Genomic DNA, 24,618 nt, shown 5'->3' on the forward strand with positions numbered 1-24,618 from the left:
TGGAAAATTGGAGGTGAAACCCTAATGGGGACCATCACATTAAAGGCCGAAACAGATGAGACTCCTTTTAGTCGCCTCTTACGACAGGCAGGATACTGCGGGCTTATTCTCACCCCCGAACCTGCAGGGGGGGCTACACTCTATAAAAATACTTTCAGAAAAGGCTCCCTGACTCCTAAATCTATATTAGATGTTAAGAAATTTCCCTTCTTCAGAAACGCTTTTCTTGCCATTACCTGCCTACATCTTATATCCTCTGTACTTCGACCATGAGTTTACTCGGAGACAACTAGACAATAAAAAACAATCTGAAAATTCAACCATATAAATATTAGCCTACTTTTTATTTCTTATTTTCCATTTAATTGTAGGTATTTGTTCTATGTTTCTTCTGTTGCTACTTACCACATGCCGGCCGCAGTGGATGAGCGGTTCTAGGCGCTTCAGTCCGGAACCGCCATGCTGCTACGATCGCAGGTTCGAATCCAGCCTCGGGCATGGATGTGTGTGATGTCCTTAGGTTAGTTAGGTTTAAGTAGTTCTAAGTTCTAGGGGACTGATGACCTGAGATGTTAAGTCCCATAGTGCTTAGAGCCACTTACCACATCACAACGTTTATCGAGAATTTGTTGTATGGAATTAACTAAGTGATTAACTATTCACCCAGCCATTGCAAAAGTTAATAACAATTTAGCAAGATTGAGCGTCATCTATGCGTTCATTGGGACGACTGTGGTCTTATAACTACAACTCAAGAGGAACTCAACTAAGGGGGGTAAGGGTGGTAGGATGTCAAACGGGCCGCCTTGGAGTAGGAGAGGCACCACAGGACATTTTAATTTCCACTGTCTATAATTTTACAAATAAATTCATAAAACATTGTCAGAATGACCAGGAACGATTCAGGAATCACACTCATAGCAGTGGAAGTTCAAAAACCTAATAAAATAATTATTTTTTGCATTGGAAATTACATCAATATTTCTCGTACTATTGGCTGCATTTGTTGCTATAGGTACACTTTTCATCACAAGTAAGAGAGATTCTCCAATGAATTTTGCCAACATACAAACCACACTTACAGGTGTGTGAAACTGTAGAGTTCTCCCAATCTATTAAAAACTGTGGTAAAAATTGATATAAGTAACTATAAAATTTGAGTTTTTTGGAACATGAAATCTAAAATGTAGTAGCTCATTCATTTTTCATTAATTAAATAAGTTCTAGAGTTTCATACATCTGTAGGTATGGTTTGTAATCTGTGCAAAGTACATCGAAGAATTTCTGTTACTTCTGAAGAAAAGTGTGCCTTTAGCAACACATAAATTCAATGTAAGTGGAAAAAGAAATTTCAAATGCAAAAAAATTTATTTTGCTACGGTTTTGAACTTTCACTGCTATGAGTGTGAATCCTGAATCCCTCCTGACATTCTGACAACGTTTCATGAATTTATTTGTAAAGCTACAGAGAGTGGAAATTAAAATGTCCTGTGGTGTCTCTCCCGCTCCCAGTCGGCCCGTTTGACGTCCTACCCTCTTTAACTTTCTTTAATCACTGACCAGCGGCGGCGTGTAGTTTGCAGTCTAGCGCTGCCGTTTTCATTCGAGTACGTCGTATTGGCTCTCTTCAGGAGAACCAATAAGCAGTCGCGGAAATGAATTCCGCGTGTGCTCGCTAGAAGCAGACGTTCAGCAATCTCATCTCCAACGAAAGTACGGAGGAACGAGCAATAACAAAGAAGAGGACACTTCGATTCGGGTATCCAATTTAAAAAGAAGCGATTACATACGTTGGGAACAGTGCGATAGAAGGGAACAAAGGCACGACATACCGCCGGAAATTAATTCTTTGATTTCAGTAGGATATAGTGCAGTCAACACTTCGATACGGTTCGGATTGTTCGCTCCCGTAATTGCTTTCCCGAAACCGGGACTGCGTACTGACGCCACTAACTAACTTACTTTTTTCTACTTATTTATGTGTAGTGGCAACTCAGAAAAAATAGCCTCAAGGTTGTGATGACGTCCTCTGCGCTAGGTGAAGTAGAAATATAACATGGCCATACGTGTTACACAGTACCTTTTTGCAAACTACACTTTGAATATGACTCCTGTGGAAGAATACCTAGGACAATACTTCATCTATGTGTATGATTTTCATTTATAGAGGGTGTTCCGTAATGATTCACTCGGATTAATACAGTAGGTGGTGGTGGCTGTGAGCACTATGGGACTTAACATCTGTGGTCATCAGTCCCCTAGAACTTAGAACTACTTAAACCTAACTAACCTAAGGACATCACACACATCCATGCCCGAGGCAGGATTCGAACCTGCGACCGTAGCAGTCGCGCGGTTCCGGACTGCGCGCCTAGAACCGCTAGACCACCGCGGCTGGCAATACAGGAGATAGATAACAATGAAAGAAATACACTGAAGCGCCATAGACTCTCGTATAGACATGCGTATTAAAATGCAGAGTTATGTAATCAAGCGTAATACGGCAATGCATTCAACAACGCCTATATACGACTAAAAGTGTCTGGCGCAGTTATTAGACCGGTTACTGCTACCACAATGGCAGGTTATCAAGATTTAAGTGACTTTGAACGTGGTGGTACAATCGGCGCACGAGTGATGGGACACAGTATCTCCGAGGTAGCTACGGAGCAGGGATTTTCCCGTACGACAACTACACGAGTGTGCCGTGAAAATCAGGAATGCAATAAAACATCAAATCTCCAAAATAGTTATGGTCGTGAAAAGATCCTGCAAGAACGAGACCAACGAGACTGAAGAGAATCTTTCAACGTGACTGCAGTGCAACCCTTCCGCAAATTGCAGATCCTCCTGTATTTCAGTAAAATTTTCCATTGCTACAACCTCTCGATATATTACAGCATCATCTGCTAAAAGCCTCAGTGAACTTCTGATGTTATCCACAAGGTCATTTATATTTATTGTGAATAGCAACGGTCCTACGACACTCCCCTGTGGCACATCTAAAATCACTCTTACTTCGGAAGACTTCTCTCCATTGAGAATAACATGCAGCGTTTTGTTATCTAGGAACTCTTCAATCCAATCACACAATTGGTCTGATAGTCCATATGCTCTTACTTTGTTCATTAAACGACTGTGGGGAACTGTATTAAACGCCTTGCCGAAGTCAAGAAACACGGCATCTACCTGGGAACCCGTGTCTATGGCCCTCTGAGTCTCGTGGACGAATACCGCGAGATGGGATTCACATGATGGACACTCAGAGATACAGCCAACCAGTACAGCCAACCATCCGTACATAGAGCAGTTTTGAATTTGAGATTTCTAGTCAGAGACACCGACACAATAGCATACGTCAACACCACTAACAAAATGTTCGCTAACATTAGAAACTGACTTCAGAGACGATATGTCAGTCAACAACTCCTATATAAGACTAAAAGTGTCTGGCGCAGTTATTAGACCGGTTACTGCTACCACAATGGCAGGTTATCAAGATTTAAGTGACTTTGAACGTGGTGGTACAATCGGCGCACGAGTGATGGGACACAGTATCTCCGAGGTAGCTACGGAGCAGGGATTTTCCCGTACGACAACTACACGAGTGTGCCGTGAAAATCAGGAATGCAATAAAACATCAAATCTCCAAAATAGTTATGGTCGTGAAAAGATCCTGCAAGAACGAGACCAACGAGACTGAAGAGAATCTTTCAACGTGACTGCAGTGCAACCCTTCCGCAAATTGCAGATCCTCCTGTATTTCAGTAAAATTTTCCATTGCTACAACCTCTCGATATATTACAGCATCATCTGCTAAAAGCCTCAGTGAACTTCTGATGTTATCCACAAGGTCATTTATATTTATTGTGAATAGCAACGGTCCTACGACACTCCCCTGTGGCACATCTAAAATCACTCTTACTTCGGAAGACTTCTCTCCATTGAGAATAACATGCAGCGTTTTGTTATCTAGGAACTCTTCAATCCAATCACACAATTGGTCTGATAGTCCATATGCTCTTACTTTGTTCATTAAACGACTGTGGGGAACTGTATTAAACGCCTTGCCGAAGTCAAGAAACACGGCATCTACCTGGGAACCCGTGTCTATGGCCCTCTGAGTCTCGTGGACGAATACCGCGAGATGGGATTCACATGATGGACACTCAGAGATACAGCCAACCAGTACAGCCAACCATCCGTACATAGAGCAGTTTTGAATTTGAGATTTCTAGTCAGAGACACCGACACAATAGCATACGTCAACACCACTAACAAAATGTTCGCTAACATTAGAAACTGACTTCAGAGACGATATGTTTCTTGCAGAAATATACGGCGAAGAGCTAAAGAAACTGGTACACCTGCCTAATATCATGTAGGCCCTCGCGAGCACGCAGAACTGCCGCTACACGACGTGCCATGGACTCGACTCATGTCTGAACTAGCGCTGGAGGGAACTGACACCATGAATCCTGCAGGGCTGACCATTAATCCATAAGGGTACGAGTGGGTGGAGATCTCTTCTAAACAGCACGTTCCTAGGCATCCCAGATATGTTCAATAATGTTCATATCTGGTGAGTTTGGTAGCCACGGAAGTGTTTAAACTCAGACGAGTGTTCCTGGAGCCGCTCTGTAGCAATTCTGGAGTGTGGAACCCCGCATTTTCTTGCTGGAATTGAGCAAGGCCGTCGAAATGCACAATGGACATGAAAGATTGCAGGTGATCAGACAGGATGTTCCCGTACGTGTCACTTGTCAGAGTCGTATCTAGACGTATCAAGGGTCCCATATCACTCAAACTGCACACGCTCCACACGATTACAGAGCCTCCACCAGCTTGTACAGTACCCTGCTGACATGCAGGGTCCATGGATTCATGAGGTTGTCTCCATACCCGTACACGTCCGTCCGCTCAGTACAATTTGAAACGATCTCGTCCGACCAGTCAACATATTTTCAGCCATCAACAGTAGAATGTCGGTGTTGACGGGCCCAGGTCAGGTGTAAGGCTTTGTGTCGTGCCGTCATCAAGGGTACACGAGAGGGCCTTCGGCTCTGAGGACCCATATCGATGATGTTTCGTTGAATGGTTCGCACGCTGACACTTGTTGATTTCCTAGCGTTGAAATCTGCGTCCGCCCCTGGTAGATGAGTGGTCATCTCGACGTAATCTCATTCCTAACGGCCCGGGTTCGATACCCGCATGGTTCGGAGATTTTCTCCGCTCAGAAACTGGGTGTTGTGTTGTCCTTATTATCATCATTTCATTCCCATCGACACGCAAGTCGCTGCAGTTGCCTCAACTCGATAGACTTGCACCGTGCAAACGGGATAACCGACGAGAGGCCCTAGCCACACGGCATTTCCATTGAAATCTGCAGCAATTTGCGGAAGGGTTGCTCTGCAGTCTCGTTGAAAGATTCTATTCAGTCTCGTTGGTCTCGTTCTTGCAGGATCTTTTCACGACCATAACGATTTTGGAGATTTGATGTTTTATTGCATTCCTGATTTTCACGGCACACTCGTGTAGTTGTCGTACGGGAAAATCCCTGCTCCGTAGCTACCTCGGAGATACTGTGTATCATCACTCGTGCGCCGACTGTACCACCACGTTCTAGGTCACTTAAATCTTGATAACCTGCCATTGTGGTAGCAGTAACCGGTCTAATAACTGCGCCAGACACTTTTAGTCTTATATAGGAGTTGTTGACTGACATATCGTCTCTGAAGTCAGTTTCTAATGTTAGCGAACATTTTGTTAGTGGTGTTGACGTATGCTATTGTGTCGGTGTCTCTGACTAGAAATCTCAAATTCAAAACTGCTCTATGTACGGATGGTTAGCTGTACTGGTTGGCTGTATCTCTGAGTTTCCATCATGTGAATCCCATCTCGCGGTATTCGTCCACGAGACTCAGAGGGCCATAGACACAGGTTCCCAGGTAGATGCCGTGTTTCTTGACTTCGGCAAGGCGTTTAATACAGTTCCCCACAGTCGTTTAATGAACAAAGTAAGAGCATATGGACTATCAGACCAATTGTGTGATTGGATTGAAGAGTTCCTAGATAACAAAACGCTGCATGTTATCCTCAATGGAGAGAAGTCTTCCGAAGTAAGAGTGATTTTAGATGTGCCACAGGGGAGTGTCGTAGGACCGTTGCTATTCACAATAAATATAAATGACCTTGTGGATAACATCAAAAGTTCACTGAGGCTTTTAGCAGATGATGCTGTAATATATTGAGAGGTTGTAGCAATGGATAATTTTACTGAAATACAGGAGGATCTGCAACGAATTGACGCATGGTGCAGGGATGGCAATTGAATCTCAATGTAGACAAGTGTGATGTGCTGCGTATACATAGAAAGAAAGATCCTTCGTCATTTATCTACAATATAGCAGGTCAGCAACTGGAAGCAGTTAATTCTATAAATTATCTTCCAGTAAGCATTAGAAGTGATTTAAAATGGAATGACCATACAAAATTAATCGTCGGTAAGGAAATGCAGTCCGAAAACAAAGGAAGTAGGTTACTGTACACTTGTTCGGCCATTGCTTGAACACTGCTCACCGGTGTGGGATTCGTACCAGATAGATTTGATAGAAGAGATAGAGAAGATCCAACGGAGAGCAGCGCACTTTGTTACAGGATCATTTAGTAATCGCGAAAGTGTTACGGAAATGATAGATAAAGTCCAGTGGAAGACGCTGCAAGAGACACGCACAGTACCTCGGTACGAGCTTTTGTTGAAGTTTCGAAAACATACCTTCACCGAGGAGTCAAGCAGTATATTGCTCTCTCCTACGTATATCTCGCGAAGAGACCATGAGGATAAAATCAGAGAGATTAGAGCCCACACAAAGGCATACCGACAACCTTTGTTTCGACGAACAATACGAGGCTGGAGTAGAAGGGAGAACCGATAGCGGTACTCAAGGTACCCTCCGCGAGATACCGTCAGGTGGCTTGAGGAGTATGGATGTAGATGTAGATGTAGATTTCAGACAAAGGATGTACGTCCAGTACGATAGGGCGTCAGGCCATTTCAGTATCGATGTGAGGAATCGTCTGAGAACAACCTTGGGGTATTGATGGATCGGCCGAGGTGCCTTTGTGTCCTTGCCAGCCAGGTCACCAGTCCTCACGTCTCTGGATTTCTTCCTCTGGGACCAAATGAAGCAATTGATGCACAAAACCGTTGTGACAGCAGAAGAAGACTTCGTCGCTAGATCTGCCGCCGCTGCTGGTAGCATGACGGCCATGACAGGACTCTTCCAACGCACACGGGAGTCAGTGGTCCAACGATTTTCCGCATGCATACACGCCAGTGGTCACGCGTTCGAGCCGTTCCTTTGAAATCCGCTGTTCTTATTAACATGCTAAACTACATGCATACCGTTTTTGTAAATCAGTTCTTAGACCATAATCTGCCTCCATGGACTTTAAGTACCTTAACTAAATATTTGAGTTTAATATTCTGTGCCTTGTGTATTAATTTATTAATCTGAACGGATATTTTCGGAACACCCCGTATAGGTGGGTTTACACTATGTCTGCGGCTGAATAAGTAAGACAAAAGTTTTACGCCCTGGAGGAACATAATTTTGTATGCTAATTGCCACAATGCTTTAGGATATAGTAAATTTAAATGAGGGAATGCTCAGGTCATTGCTTAAGAAAATAAGGCACTAAGAGTATTAGGTGAGTTGTCAAAATAAAGAGGATATTAAATGAAGTCTGGCTACAGCAGGAAGCTATTTCTGATAAGAGAAATATGTTAGCCCTTAATATAAAGTTAAGCTTTAATAACTCTTTTCTGAAGCTATTTTCCTGGATTGTATCCTCGTACGGAAGTGAATCGTGGATGATAACCAGTTCAGACTGGAAAATCATAGAACAAAAGAATCTTGAAAATTTGAGGGATATATTGAAAGTCTAATGTGGTATGGCATCGAATCGGAGAATGGAATAAATTTCGGGCATCACCTGACTATCTTGGCTTATACTATTTCTTTCGAACGAGTTAAAGTAAAGAAACCACATGAACTTGAAGTATCACCTGACTATCTCGGCTTACACTATCTCTTTTAAACGAATTAAATTAAAGAAACAACATTACCTTGAAATAACTTTGCTACCTGTTGAATTTAACCTAATTGAAAGTATAAAATGCCAGATAGATAATCTTACTTACAGTTCTTTGCGTAAAAAAAATTGGAAAACAGTGAGTGCTTGTAGTTAGCATAGTAATTTCTACTTCTCGCGAGTAACATAGTAAACTTCATAAGATTCCCTACTTTACTTTGAGTGAGGTAGCGGTTGTATAGCTTTCTGGTGAAACCATTTGTCTACTCGTCGATTAAGCTCCAACTTTTCGGAGGAAACCTCATGTAAAGTCATTACTCCGTCTCTATATAGCGATCGGATATCGTCCATGTCCTATTACAGCGTAGTTATTGAAAGGTGGGTGACAAATCCACAAGTACATTTCACTAATACATTCAGAAAAGATTAATAGTCTTCTTCTAAATAAAACTGGCCGTGAAACTTCCTGGCAGATTAATACTGTGTGCCCGACCGAGACTCGAACTCGGGACCTTTGCCTTTTGCGGGCAAGTGCTCTACCATCTGAGCTACCGAAGCACGACTCACGCCCGGTCCCCACAGCTTTACTTCTGCCAGTATCTCGTCTCCTACCTTCTCAGCTTTACAGAAGCTCTCCTGCGAACCTTGCAGAACTAGCACTCCTGAAAGAAAGGATACTGAGGAGACACGGCTTAGCCACAGCCTGGGGGATGTTTCCAGAATGAGATTTTCACTCTGCAGCGGAGTGTGCGCTGATATGAAACTTCCTGGCAGATTAAAACAGTGTGCCCGACCGAGACTCGATCTCGGGACCTTTGCCTTTCGCGGGCAAGTGCGCTACCATCTGAGCTACCGAAGCACGACTCAGGCTCGGTCCCCACAGCTTTACTTCTGCCAGTATCTCGTCTCCTACCTTCCCAACTTTACAGAAGCAAAGGTTCCGAGTTCGAGTCTCGGTCGGGCACACAGTTTTAATCTGCCAGGAAGTTTCATATCAGCGCACACTCCGCTGCAGAGTGAAAATCTCATTCTGAAAACTGGCCGTGTCTGCAGGTTCATGCTATCAGTCCATTTTGCACTAATCCGGACGATCTACGATACCCCAAATATCTTGCAATAAGCAATCCAGATTTCGATAAAAATAATGATTAGTATGTTGCTTTTGCATATAAATCATTTTGTATTCTTCAGACAACATTTACCCTACATCAATTAGAACAAATTCTGATAATACTAAAATTATCTTGAGATCAAAATTTCCTCAATGACGGCTTATAACAATGCTTCGATTTTACAGAGACTCGCTCTCTAACAGATTGGTTCAATTCCCCGACAACTCTCACAAATGTCTCCATTGCAATCCGGTATGCTATTAACATTGGTCATTCACAGAATAATACTGTGCGTCTAAGAGCACTGAGCGTACTCACAGGCGTTTCTCTTCGATCGTTAGCTGTGAGGAAACGAAACAAAAATAGGTATGATAATAAGACGTTTTTCGTGAGAATTGAAGGTCGTTGACATTGTTCGTATTACTAAAGCTGACTGGCAGAGTCTAGTGATATACTATAGGTTGATATAAACCATCCAGAAACATTGTGGAATCGTCATTTAGGGATGGAGGAAACTGTGGGATGGAAAAAATTTGTGGAGGAAGTCCAAGGCATTGATACAGTAACCAGATTCAAATGGGTGTTTATACTGATTCCTAAATGAAGAGGACTGCAGGCAGCTGACTAGCATTCAGAGTTACACTGTCCTGTCACATTAGCGTTAAGTCTGAAAAGCCATAAGTCTGAAAAGGCACCTTAAGCAGCGCGGACGGGCAGGAAGAAAGTGAGACGGGTTCTGAAAGGTTTGGCGGTGGAGGTCCCATGGCAGAAACAGCCCAGTCGAGCTGTTACGTCATGGCCATATGTGTCAAATATTCTGAACTCGCAATCTCTTTTCCCGTTGACGTACAAGCATGAAATTTGCCAACTTTCTTTCTATTATGATGAAAACCTGGACTTTCAACAGCTGGGGTGTCAATAAATTCGTTGTTCCACGTTTTCGTGGCGTGCTATTCACGTTTAAACTCAAGAGTCCCCACTGAAATCAGAGGAGAGCATTTGGTCTCCTCCTTCGTGTACTGGCCTTCTGATTTGAAGCGTTTTCTAGACAGCGAGTGTAAATCTTCGTGAAGAGTGATTGATTCATTTTTGGCAATTTGCTGGCAAAGGTTGTAGAGAGCAGCCTTTCGACATATTTTTGCTGGACAGATGTTCGATAGTATCGGTAACTAGGATGTGGGTATAAATGGCAGTAATGGTTCTCATACCTACATTCAAATGAACGTCAACTTTCTTCACATGATCGCTGCGGAGACAAACTGATGCGCAATATTCTACTGCAGAGGTACATGAAACCAAGGGATACTCCACGATGAATTGATGTATTTCAAACTGCTAAGTTCCTCACCCGGTTAACTCGTGTTTTTAGCCTCTTACCTGTGATGGTAAGGTGTTTATAGTATGTCAGAGTTCTGCCTAATGCGATTCCTAGGTATTTTGATTTATCGCTGTATTTGTCTAAGCCTAGAGGGCCGAACCGTGTAGTGATCTTCGCTGATGCTAGGCGATTAGACAGGCGGAAAATATATGCACTGTCGCGCCATATGAAGGTGAACACCAGTCAAAACCCTGCGAACCGCTGCGAGACGTGCAGGAAGAAAGTCAGTGGGATTCTGTAAGGTACCGACAGGGACGTAGAGCCGTGCCGACTCTATCACCGTGGACTGTTGCTCTAGAATTCTCAGTCGAGGATCCATGACGTGAACAGCCCGATCAAGGTGGTTCCACAGAGTCGACTGTGCAAATCTGGGGAGTTTCGTGGCCCGTGAAGTGCGCTATATTCATCTGGATCCTCTTCGAACCACGAATGAAAATTGCTAGCTGTGTGACACGGTGTACTGTCCTGCTGGTAGATGCCATGGTGTAGAGTTATTTGTAAAATAAACTTCATGTAGGGGTGGACATGGTCCCCAAGATTAGGTGCGTATTTGTGTCGATCCATTGTGTCTTCCAGATTGACGAGATTACCCAGTAGTAGTAGTAGTAGTAGTAGAAGGGTTTTGTGGGCGCACGACAGCAAGGTCTTCAGCGCCCGTTCAGTATCATAGTGGGACGGGTGTCAAGAAAAAAACTCAGAACATTTACATCAAACGGAACATAAAACACAGGGAACAATCATAAAAAAATATGTGCTCACCCACACCGAAGCGTGGGATGAAGCAGGGCGTCAGCAGTAAAACATGGACAACACAGGAAGAAAAAGGTAGAGGGAGCTAAAACCACGGAGCAGATGGAAGTGGCTGGCTGACCGCAAGGAAAAAAGGGACGAGTCAGCCACTCTGCAATATACTAAAACCGCCAGCCTAAAAGTTTAGGCCAGAGTCCAGACACATCACAAAACTTAAAAATCCTAGACACACACGTCTCATCGTTAGCTAAAACACAGGGCAGATCCCCATCAACTTGTGCTTCTGCCCTTGCATCACGGTATAAAACGCAGTCTGTTAAAATGTGCCGGACAGAGATGTGCACACCACAAGCATCACAAAACGGAGGATCCTCCCGCCGTAATAAATAGCTATGTGTCAGAGGACAGTGCCCGATCCGAAGACGTGTGAGGGCCACTTCTTCCCGCCTGAGCAGCCGGCAGGAGGAACGCCACGGCCGAGTGGTTGACTTTACCGACCGCAGTTTATTGGCCGTCACCGCCAACTATTCGTCCTCCCACAACTCCATGCACTTCCTGTGGAGTGCAGCGATGACTGACTGCAAGGGAATAGGACACTGGACCACATCCTGCTCTCTGCAGGCCTCCTTGGCAGCCAGATCAGCCTGTTCATTGCCCCATATGCCGACATGACCAGGCACCCAGCAGAAGGATACCTCTTTACCCCGCCGTTGGAGCAAGTACAGTTGGTCATGTATCAGCTGGACCATCTCTTCAGTCGGGTACAGGTTCTGCAGTGACTGTAAGGCAATAAGAGAATCGGAGCAGAGAAGAAATCGATCGCCCCGAACACGATGCATCTGCTCCAGTGCCGTCAGGATCGCGTGGAGCTCCGCTGCGAAAACGGTATATTCAGCAGGGAGGCGAATCCGGGTAACATGGTCAGGGAACACCACAGAACAGCCAAGGAAAGTCTCCTGTTTGGAGCCATCAGTATAAACGACAGTGAAACCGTGATGCACATCTAAAATGTTAAAAAACAGAGATTGGAACGTAAAATCTGGTGTGCCAGCTCTCTTAAAATTAGTCAAATCTAAAATAAGTTTGGGTCTCCGGAGGAGCCAAGGTGGAGATCTGCTCCAACCGCGACGTAAAACACGAAGACCAGCCATAGACATCGCACCGAGGCAATCCTGTGCGCGAATCCCATAGGGCTGCAGGGCGTGCATTCCAGCTTGGGCCCTTTCAAGGGAACATGCTGGGAGTTTGCTTTCAAACGTTTCACTTCGTACACGCCACGACGATCTGATGTTTCATATGTAAAACATATGAAAATGCCACTTGTCGCAATTGAGTAGACGTCCAGTTGCGGTCCCGGCGTGGAAATTCCAGTCTCGTCGCCGATGAACACTAATCAGCATGGGTGCCTGAACCAAGCGCCTGCTGCGGACGTCCATTGTAACATCCACGAGATAAGTTTTTGGCTACAGTGCGACGAGAGGGAATTGTGCCTCTGGCAGTTATAAACATTATCTATTCGACATATGAAAAAATAGTGAATTAATTATCTGTATAATATTCTATGATGTAATTGGACATATCCATGTGTATCATACAAAGACAATGATAATTGTAATTTCCTTTTATGATCTGCGTTTGTCTTCCTTTGTTTTTACCTTTTGTTGGATGGCTTTTGTAGGTTGAGGACGCATATCAAACTGAGGTCTGTTAAGAAATTGTAATTATTTCTTAATTATTACTTGAAAATAGAGTTCATTATTATTATAAATATGAGTGCATAATTATTTGTAACTTTAATTCCTCTCTCGGTAAGCATTATCTGTGTTAATTATTTCTTTCCGCTGCAAGCAACGCAGCCATTGATGATAGCGATTTGTATCGCGTTTTTGTCTGTGTTTCCCTTAGAAACAAATCAAATGTTTGCTTGATGAAGTCTAAGTAGTGCACAATACGAAAGCAGTTTTTATAGAGTTTAATACGCATTTCAAATATTTACTTATTTGCTCTAACAATAGAAAGTCTCTATCAATTGTCTGCCGCCATCTTAACAGTTATCTCTCCGGCAAATTCAAATTAGCTAACTCTGCAGACATAAATGCCGAACGTAATACAAATGTATAAAAATAAATGTGCACCGGTGGTCCCGAACTTATTTTAATGAAAAGGATTCGAATCAGATTGGCTCTTTAAAAACAGTGCTCATAGCACGATCCTTATAAGAAACTTTTGTAGCCGATGTATGGAGCCGAAATTAATTACGCACGAGTTGCGAAGAATATTGTTTCAGGTAACATACGTCAGTGTTGTGGGCGGCTGATATACGGTGGTTTTAATGATCACTTTGCCGAAGATAAGTACTTTCATCAAAATCCATAGTTGTATAGAACCTGCTGTATGAACTATGATTTAGTGTCACTTACACAACTTACAGACAACACTAACACGACGTTAACTTGGAGTTATTTAGCAACTTGAACAAATATTTAGCCGGGAGAAAAATTATTTAGTAATTACTCAATGTAATAAAATAAGATTGTTGTTGTTGTTGTGGTCGTCAGTCCTGAGACTGGTTTGATGCAGCTCTCCATGCTACTCTATCCTGTGCAAGCTTTTTCATCTCCCAGTACCTACTGCAACCTACATCTTTCTGAATCTGCTTAGTGTATTAATCTCTTGGTCTCCCCCTGCGATTTTTACCCTCCACGCTGCCTTCCAATACTAAATTAATGATCCCTTGATGCCTCAGAACATGTCCTACCAAACGATCCCTTCTTCTGGTCAAGTTGTGCTACAAACTTCTCTTCTCCCCAATCCTATTCAATACTTCCTCATTAGTAATGTGATCTACCCATCTAATCTTCAGCATTCTTCTGTAGCACCACATTTCGAAAGCTTCTATTCTCTTCTTGTCCAAACTATTTACCGTCCATGTTTCACTTCCATACATGGCTACACTCCATACAAATACTTTCAGAAATGACTTCCTGACACTTAAATCTATACTCGATGTTAACAAATTTCTCTTCTTCAGAAACGCTTTCCTTGCCATTGCCAGTCTACATTTTATATCCTCTCTACTTCGACCATCATCAGTTATTTTGCTCCCCAAATAGCTATTCTCTTTTACTACTTTAAGTGTCTCATTTCCTAATCTAATACCCTCAACATCACCCGACTTAATTCGACTACATTCCATTATCCTCGTTTTGCTTTTGTTGATGTTCATCTTATATCCTCCCTTCAAGACACTATCCATTCCGTTCAACTGCTCATCCAAGTCCTTTGCTGTCTCTGACAGAATTACAATGTCATCGGCGAACCTCAACGTTTTTATTTCTTCTCCATGGATTTTAATACCTACTCCGAACTTTTCTTTTGTTTCCTTTACTGCTTGCTCAATATACAGATTGAATAGCATCGGGGAGAGGCTACAACCCTGTCTTACTCCCTTCCCAACCACTGCTTCCCTTTCATGCCCCTCGACTCTTATAACTGCCATCTGGTTTCTATACAAATTGTAAATAGCCTTTCGCTCCCTGTATTTTACCCCTGCCACCTTTAGAATTTGAAAGAGAGTATTCTAGTCAACATAGTCAAAAGCTTTCTCTAAGTCTACAAATGCTAGGAACGTAGGTTTGCCTTTCCTTAATCATCATGATAATCAATTATCATTTCCATTTACAAATTAGTTAAATACTGAACCACTGAATAACACAGCGAACGCCACACCATATGTAGCAAAGATCGTTGAGCAGTCGTTGAGGAGATACTGTTGGCTCCTTCGTCCATCTCGGCGATCAGTTGGCTAACAGCAACGTTTCTACTCACCCTTACACATCTGCGCAGCAGTCGTTCGTCGCTGTCATCTGTGGTCGTTGATGCACCAAAATTACGTCGGCGCCGTTTCTGGATAACTCCATTTTGCCATGCACGGTATACTTTACCGACGGCGGCACACTAACAGTCCATAATCCTAGCCGCTTCAGAGATAAATCCACACTTTGTCTGAAACCAAATAATCATGCCCATTTGCACTTCAGACAAATCTCTCCGTTTTTCGGATTACGACAACGACTGCACTGCTTTCTGCGTCCTCCCGATGTGCATTACACAAACACTCCTGCTAGTTCTTCGATGTGCCTTCTGTGAGTGACAGTTGCACGCTAATGTCTAATTTAGGTAATGGTCACTTTAATGTGCCTGGATCGTGTATTTCTGCTTTAGTAACGGAGTCTGAAGGAGTAGAAATATCTGTATTAGCACAATTTCGTAAGACTAATATTTACTAGATCACTATCATCACGTTCAGACATGTGCTGGGCGTGGAATATCTCGTATTTAATCGGGTAGCGGCACGCAATTCACTAAATTTTTAGCTGTGCCGACCTTCCGTTTCTGAAAACTTCAATACTGATATAAATTGAGCTCAGGTGAAACAGTTATCAGCGCGGCCTAATACACATATTCCCAGAAACACCCAATGGGTAATTGACTAAACTGTCTACTTGCGTACCTAAACACGAATCTGATTATAAAAGTGTTAAAATTTCAATCAGTAACTATATTTACCAACGAATAATTATCCTGCCAGATATGTGAGTAGCTCTAAGACTTGCCAAGAAACAGAACCTAGTCTGCTGCCCTCTACGGCTAGTGTTCGTCACAGGCAATGGTGTCGTAGGTCCGCTGTTATTTCCTATACATAAATGATCTGACGCAGACGGCAAGCACGAGACAGGAGCTGTTTGCTGGAGAAACCGTGGTGCATTGAAGTGTCGTCATAGAGTAACTGTAGGAAGACTCAAGACGTAGACAAAATTTATATTTGGTGTGATGAATGTCAGCTTGCGCTAAATGTAAGTTAATGCAGATGGTTGGGGAAAAAAACCATAACGTTCGAACAGAGCATTGGTAATGTGCTGCTTGACACAATCACGTCGTTTAAATATCTAGGCATAACGTTGCGAAGCAGTATGAAATGGAATGTGCACGTAAGGATTGTCGTAGACAAGGTGAATGGTCGACTTCGGTTCATTGGGAGAACTTTATGAAAGTGTAGATCGTCTGTAAAGCGCATATAGGACACTAGTGTCACCCACTGTTGAGTACTATTCGAGTGTCTAGGATCCATATCACGTCGGATTGAAAGGGGACATCGAGGTAATTCATAGGCGAGCAGCTAGATTTCTTAGCTGTAGGTACTATCAACACGCAAGTACTATGGAGATGCTTCGGAAATTCAGATCGGAATCACTGGAGGGAAGGTGACGTACTTTTCGAGGAGCACTATTGAGAAAATTTAGAGAACCGGCATTTGAGGTTAACTGAAGTTAACGATTCTACTGTCGCTATCGTGCATTTCGCGTAAGGACCACGAAGATTAGATTACAGAGAGTATTGCTAGTACGGAGGCATTGAGTCAATGGAAGTACAAGGTAACCTCCGCCACGCACCATACGATGGCTTGCGGAGTATAAATGTAGACGTAGACCTAGAATTTAGCTCAATGTTCTTTAAATTAATGGCACAATGCACAGCAGCGTAAATTAGCAGATTAATACAATTCACCATAATCACTCAAATGTACTCACCAAATAAACGTCCTGTCCAGGAACAAAATTGAAACAGATATTATGAAAGCTTTTATATACACGAGAGGCACCTCGCATTCCCTAGCTATCTTTAAATAGTGTTTCAGTCATTTTTAATACTTAATATTAAACTCATTCATGCAAACCGACCTCCGCAACTACTATAAACAGGTCAGTCTTGTACTTAAACAATATAAAAACTGACTAATATTTATATAGTTAAAATCAACCCTTCATTAAATGCTATTGTCCTCTGGACGCTCCCTGTCCTTAGACACATCCTTATGCTGCCGTCACAGCGCACGCTGGAATCACTAGGCACATCTTTCCACAGTGAATCGAACAGTGCGAGCTGGTGAGTTACTTTACCAAAATACTTTTCAGATATGTCAATACAACGTTTAACCCCGCAAGCATCTTCATTCTGCAGCTCAGCCACACTTTTCTCATAATGCCCTAGAATAAAAGTAAACGCATGCGTGGGCAATATGACGAGCTGTAACACTGATAAAGTCTTATCTATAAATTTGTATGCATTGCGGTCTGTAGAGATTTACGTCTATGACACTCTTGCAGAATTTCTAATGTCGTCCAGTAGATCGTGGTCGAGGTTTTCTCGTGCGTCTCAGTAATCCTGCACGGAAAATCTGTCGTTTGTCTAGCATCCATTTGCTTGGCTACATATTCTGCCTAAAACGATTTGATTTTGACAACATTCATAAACACGATTGTCACTTCAGTCTGTTCCCGGTAACGTATACATTCTTTTCTGTCGGTTCAAGTAGTTCCCAACATGCGTCTCTAGATGACCCACTGCTTAATCTTAAATTTATAAATGTTGTGGTTGTTGTAGTCTTCAGTCCTGACACTGGTTTGATGCAGCTCTCCATACTACTCTAACCTGTGCAAGCTTCTTCATCACCCATAACCTACTGCAACCTACATCCTTCTGAACCTGTCTAGTGTATTCATCTCTTGGTGTCACACAACGATTTTTACCCTCCACGCTGCCCTCCAGTACTAAATTGGTGATCCCTTGATGCCTCAGAACATGTCCTACCAACCGGTCCCTTCTTCTAGTCAAGTTGTGCCACAAATTCCTCTTCTCCACAATTCTATTCAATACCTCCTTGTCAGTTAAGTGATCTACCCATCTAATCTTCAGCATTCTTCTGTAGCACCACATTTCGAAAGCTTCTATTCTCTTCTTGTCTAAACTATTTATCGTCCATGTTTCACTTCCATACATGGCTACACTCAATACAAATAATTTCAGAAACGACTTCCTGACACTTAAATCCATACTCGATGTTAACAAACTTCTCTTCTGCGGAAACGTTTTCCTTGTCATTGCCAGTCTACATTTTATATCCTCTCTACTTCGAACATCATCATTTATTTTGCCCTCCAAATAGCAAAACTCCTTTACTACTCTAAGTGTCTCATTTCCTAATCTAATTACCTCAGCATCACCCGACTAAATTCGACTACATTCCATTATCCTCATTTTGCTTTTGTTGATGTTCATCTTATACCCTCCTTTTAAGACACTGTCCATTCCGTTCAACTACTTATCCAAGTCCTTTGCTGTCTCTGATAGATTACAATGTCATCGGCGTACGTCAAAGTTTTTATTTCTTCTCTATGGCTTTTAATACCTACTCCGAATTTTTCTTTTGTTTCCTTTACCGGTCGTGCGGTAGCGTTCTCGCTTCCCACGCCCGGGTTCCCGGGTTCGATTCCCGGCGGGGTTAGGGATTTTCTCTGCCTCGTGGTGGCTGGGTGTTGTATGCTGTCCTTAGGTTAGTTAGGTTTAAGTAGTTCTAAGTTCTAGGGGACTAATGACCGTAGCAGTTAAGTCCCATAGTGCTCAGAGCCATTTGAACCATTTTTTCCTTTACTGCTTCATCAATATACAGATTGAATAACATCGGTGGAGAGGCTACAACCTTGTCTCACTCCCTTCCCAACCACTGCTTCCCTTTCATGACCCTCGAGTCTTATAACTGCCATCTGGTTTCTGTACAAATTGTAAATAGCCTTTGGCTCCCTGTATTTTACCCCTGCCACGTTCAGAATTTGAAAGAGAGTATTCCAGTGAACATTGTCAAAAGCTTTCTCTACAAATGCTAGGAACGTAGATTTGCCTTTCGTCAATCTATTTTCTAAGATGAGTCGTAGGTCAGAATTGCCTCACGTGTTCCAACATTTCTACGGCATCCAAACTGATCTTCCCCGAGGTCGGTTTCTACCAGTTTTTCCATTCGCCTGTAAAGAATTCGTGTTAGTATTTTGCAGCTGTGACTTATTAAACTGATAGTTCGGTAATTTTCACATCTGTCAACACCTGATTTCTTTGGGACTGGAATTATTATATTCTTCTTGAAGTCTGAGGGTATTTCGCCTGTCTCATACATCTCGCTCACCAGATAGTGGAGTTTTGTCAGGACTGGCTCTCCTAAGGCCGTCAGTAGTTCTAATTGAATGTTGTCTACTCCTGGGGCCTTGTTTCGACTTAGGTCTTTTAGTGCTCTGTCAAGCTCTTCACGCAGTATCGTATCTCCCATTACATCTTCATCTACATCCTCTTCCATTTCCATAATATGTTCCTCAAGTACATCGCCCTTGTATAGCCCCTCCATATACTCCTTCCACCTTTTTGCTTTCCCTTCTTTGCCTAGAACTGGGTTTCCATCTGAGCTCTTGATATTCATACAAGTGGTTCTCTTCTCTCCAAAGGTCTCTTTAATTTTCCAGTAGGCAGTATCTGTCTTACCCCTAGTGAAGTAAGCCTTTACATCCTTAAATTTTTCCTCTAGGCAATCCTGCTTAGCCATTTAGCACTTCCTGTCGATCTCATTTTTGAGACGTTTGTATTCCTTTTTGCCTGCTACATTTATGGCATTTTTATATTTTCTCCTTTCATCAATTAAATTCAGTATTTCGTTACCCGAGGATTTCTACTAGCGCTCGTCTTTTTACCTATTTTATCCTCTGCTGCCTTCACTACTTCATTGCTATTGACAAGGGATTTGAGATCGATTCCGTATATCTGAATTTCCGGAAGGCTTTTGACACTGTGCCACACATGCGGCTCGTAGTGAAATTGCGTGCTTATGAAATATCGTCTCAGTTATATGATTGGATTTGTGATTTCCTATCAGAGAGGTCACAGTCCGTAGTAATTGACAAAAAGTGATATCTGAATGGCGTGAAAAGTGGCAGTGGACCCTAAATAACGAAAAGTGTGAGGTCATCCACATGAGTGCTCAAAGGAGCTCGTTAACTTCGGTTACACGGTAAATTAGTCTAATGTAATAGGCATAAATTCTACTAAATACGTAGGTATTACAATTACGAACAACTTTAATAGGAGGGAACACATAGAAAATGTAATGGGGAAGGCTAACCAAAGATTGCGTTTTATTGGCAGGACACCTACCAGGGAGACCTACCAGGGAGACAGCCTACACTACGCTTGTCCGTCCTCTTTTAGAATACTGCTGCGCGGTGTGAGAGCCTTTCCAGATAGGGCTGACGGAGTACAACGAAAAAGTTCAAAGAAAGGCAGCACGTTTTGTATTATCGCGAAATGTGGGAAATAGTGGCACAGAAATTATGCAGGATTTGGGCTGGACATCATTAAAAGAAAGGCGTTTTTCGTTGCGACGGAACCTGCTCATGAAATTCAATCACCAACTTTCTACTCCGAATGCGAAAATATTTTGTTGACACAGACCTACATAGGGAGGAACGAGCACCACAATAAAATAAGGGAAATCAGAGCTGGTACGGAAAGATAAAGGTGTTCATTCTTTCCACGCACTATACGAGATTGGAATAATAGAGAATTGTGAAGGTGGTTTGATGAACCCTCTGCCAGGCACTTAAATGTGATTTTCAGACTATCCATGTAGATGTAGATGTATATAGATGTACCTGTTTATCTCCTCGAGATTACGTCGCTGATTGTTAGCGGAATCAGCAAGGTGCACTGGAGAGACAATCTGTCAGTGATAGTGTACACTCAGGCACCTAATAACTGGTGGCCTCTGTAGAAATGCGGTGAAATCAGACATCACTTGAAAGGCTACATTCAGAACGTTTCTGCAGTGTGCACCGTTTTCAAGTTGTTGGAGCTGTAGACGATTAAGAGCTGTTAATGAATTGTTCTAGCTGGCGGGGAGCTTTTCACAAGACAGGGCACTAAGTTCGCATTCCCGAACGTGCCGATGGATGAATGGAGAGCGCTACGACTCGTGGCCCCATCAGCGTCCCTGATGGTCTCTTCTTCTGCTTGCAGACTCGCGGCCGGCGGACGAGGCGGAGGTGGAGGACGTTAGCAGCGGCCTGCGCGGTCCCTACTTCGACACCTCGGCGTCTCGCAACGTGACTGCGCTGGTCGGGAAGACGGCCTACCTCAATTGCCGCGTGCGCAATCTGGGCAACCGGACGGTGAGTCGGCGTCTGTTCTCTACCACATGCTTACTTTGTGTTAGTCAGTTGAACTCCCTAGAGCTGGACGAAGTGGCCGTGCGGTTCTAGGCGCTGCAGTCTGGAACCGCGAAACCGCTACGGTCGCAGGTTCGAATCCTGCCTCGGGCATGGATGTGTGTGATGTCCTTAGGTTAGTTAGGTTTAACTAGTTCTAAGTTCTAGGGGACTAATGACCTCAGAAATTTAGTACCATAGTGCTCAGAGCCATTTGAACCATTTTTTGAACTCCCTAGACCCCATGGAGCAGAATTTGCAACGTGAAAATAGACCAATGATACTCTGCATACTTGGATCCAATACAGTAAAACAGCTTCACGAAGTGTTAATGTATTACAACTGAAGGACGGCTGTTTAGAAATGGGCGGCTTTCATGTATCTCATAATCTCTCCATGCTAAGGCATGTCACCTGTTTCATCACAGACGATCTGTCTCGAATCGCCTCGTTCTGTTAGAGTGTGGAATCCTTGCTAAAACGAGACTGTATGAGGCATGTTCAAAAGTAAGTGTGCTACATTTTTATGTTTTTAGAAGGAAGTGTATTTGAAAAAAAAGTGCAGGTTACCGTTGTAGACGTGTTGACTATTTTTCCATACAATCGCTATCCCGTTCATTGCATGTGATGAACCGTAGCACAAACTTCGTTATGCCCTCCTCTAATGGTCGAGCGGATCTAGACGCTTCAGTCCTGAATCGCGCGACCGCTACGGTCGCAGGTTCGAATCCTGCCTCTGGAATGGATGTGAGTGCTGTCCTTTGGTTGGTTAAGTTTAAGTAGTTCGAAGTTCTAGGGGACTGATGATCTCAGATGTTAAGTCCCATAGTGCTCAGAGCCATTTGAACCATTTGAACCCTCCTCGAAGAGTTCTCCCGCCAGCTGCTTTGCCCATTTTAGAATCTCTGTTTGTATCTGCTCCTTGGTTGAAAATTTAATTCCAATCATGTGTGCCTGCAGGCTGGTGAAAAGACGATAATATGAAGGTACCAAGTCTCGAGAATATTGGGGATCAAAACATGCCAACTAGATCAGTCCAAGGGCGCCTTGGTGGTGGGTGAGGATGCAACAAGCACTCGCCTCTAGTTAGCGTTCCCCTCCTTTTGTTTTGCATGCTCTTTTTGAGCTTTTTAATGGTCTCCCAAAATGTTAGTGTTTTGGTGGTGTCCCTGCGCAGAAATACCGCCAAGTTGATGCCTTTTTCGGTGCCTAAACACCGACGTCAAGATTTATGGCCAGATTTTGTTGGTTTAGAATTTTTTGCCAAATAGGGAATTGGTATGACGTCACTGTGACGATTGTCGTTTTGTCTCATGCGTGTAACGAGCCCCACACATTTCATCTCCAATCACAACAGAGCTCAGGAAATCCTCGGCTTCCAGCTCAGGTCGTTGAAGGAACTCGCGGGCACTACTGATTCGATTTTTGTTGCACTGCTCTATCATCTCTTTTGGGACCCATATTGCGCAGTTTCCGGTATCCCAGCGTTTCTCTGCGTGTCTCGTATAAGAAAGGTCTACAGAGTTGTGCAAGCATCGCACAAAATTTCATCCACTCGCAATCGGCAGTCATCACGAACAATTTCAATTTTTTGCACCAACTCATCAGCGAATTGGGAAAGTCTTCCAACCCTTTGTTTGTCATGAACATTGGTTCTGCCTCCTCTAAACCCTGTACACCGGTTGAAACAGCCGCTCTGTTCATAATACCTTCGCCCTGAATCGTTTTGACCTTCGAAAAATGTCAGCAGGTGTTATTCCTTCCACGAGCAGGAAGCTAATCGCACTTACCGAGATTCCTTACCGACATCTTTCACGCAACTGGACACTACAACGTGAGCTGCTTACATACTACCGTGTTCTTGCGATGCTCGCTCTAATCAGGTGCCCCCCCCCTCCTCTCCGCCAGCCCCCCTCTCTCTACCATTCACTGTTGCCAAAGCTTAAAAAACAAAAAGAACAGTCTGTTATGGTCATAGCACACTAACTTTCTGAACATACTGCGTACGGGCCTGTGTTATCGCTAAAGGAGTGCTCTGACACGCTCTGACGAATCAGAACGGAAGGCGGCAAAATTTGTTCCTGTTCCACCACGCTGTGCCGGAGAAAGGCACCTCTTCACTATTGTCGTGCGCCAGGTTGTCCGTTGTATCAGACGGTTTTGTAGACATTAGTTTAGTGCGTGTACGAACCCATTGACCATCAAACACCGTCATAATGCTGAGACCACCGCCAGGTGTGGGCATTGCAGTGGTTTTCATATGAGTGGCAACTACAGCAGAAGTCCAGTAAAGCTGAACCTTTTTCACTTTTTTTTTGTGCAGCTTTCACAAGCGGAGTGTCGGATATTTGTTCGCAGCTTTAACTGGTTGAGAGCATGTGCTGTTCTGAATCCGTCTCACCACTAGGCACCTGTAAAGTCACGTGTCTTAAAAGTAGCTTGCTGCATTCTCGACAAAGTCATCAGAGGATTTGTAATAATATTTTTTCTGTGAATATCAGTTGATCTTCGGACGCAATCTGAGATATTCATGCTTATTTATCCCTAGTCTAGCGAAGCTGTATAACTATTATTTTTGTAAGTTAATACTGATTATCTACTGCATTCAGATTTCGTGAGTTGCTTAAGTCGTAAGTTTTCCGGCTCTTACCGATTACAGCCACGTGGATATACACTCCGCACTGGATTTCTCATGGAGTTTCACGGAGTGGTGTACTTTTTACATTTGTATATGACTTCATTGAGGGCTATATTGAACATGCTTTCCTTATTAGAATTACTTGTTTTATAAATTAGGCAAGCCGACGCGGATGCAATTACTCTGGGGTTTCCCGGTGCTGTGACTACGTAATTGTGAATAATTGCATTTGCCACAGAGTCTAAGTGATTGTAGGTTATTAGGCAAAGTAGGTAACACATAAGAAAGACATTCGCCCTCGAGCAAATTGGACCTCAAAGGTGCGATTTATCACACTGCTTAACAGTCTCACGCAAGTGTTCAGAGTTTATTTGTGTTACTTTTCGTTGCGCTCTGCGCGAGCTTGACATCTCTTACCATTAGTAGAAAGGTTATAGCGCGTTATCACTGGGTCTCATTCACTTTTTGGCGTTACATTTCAAGGCGTAAAGTGTGTTCATCAGTTTGTATAGTCGAGACAGGAGGGCGGCTTGCCAGTATTAAATTAACTCTTATTTAATTGACA

At 43.2% G+C, this 24,618-nt stretch overlaps 1 protein-coding gene across 1 annotated transcript in view; it reads left to right on the forward strand.

Annotated features, from left to right (window-relative positions):
- Window positions 1–24,618, forward strand: part of LOC126156206 (zwei Ig domain protein zig-8-like) — a 476,222-nt gene that overhangs the window by 239,593 nt on the left and 212,011 nt on the right. Inside the window, exon 2 of the mRNA XM_049916292.1 lies at window positions 21,229–21,380. Coding sequence (XP_049772249.1) covers window positions 21,229–21,380 — 152 coding nt within the window. The remainder of the gene's footprint in view (window positions 1–21,228; window positions 21,381–24,618) is intronic.

This window comes from Schistocerca cancellata, unplaced genomic scaffold, assembly GCF_023864275.1.
Source record: "Schistocerca cancellata isolate TAMUIC-IGC-003103 unplaced genomic scaffold, iqSchCanc2.1 HiC_scaffold_1106, whole genome shotgun sequence".
NCBI lineage: Eukaryota > Metazoa > Arthropoda > Insecta > Orthoptera > Acrididae > Schistocerca > Schistocerca cancellata.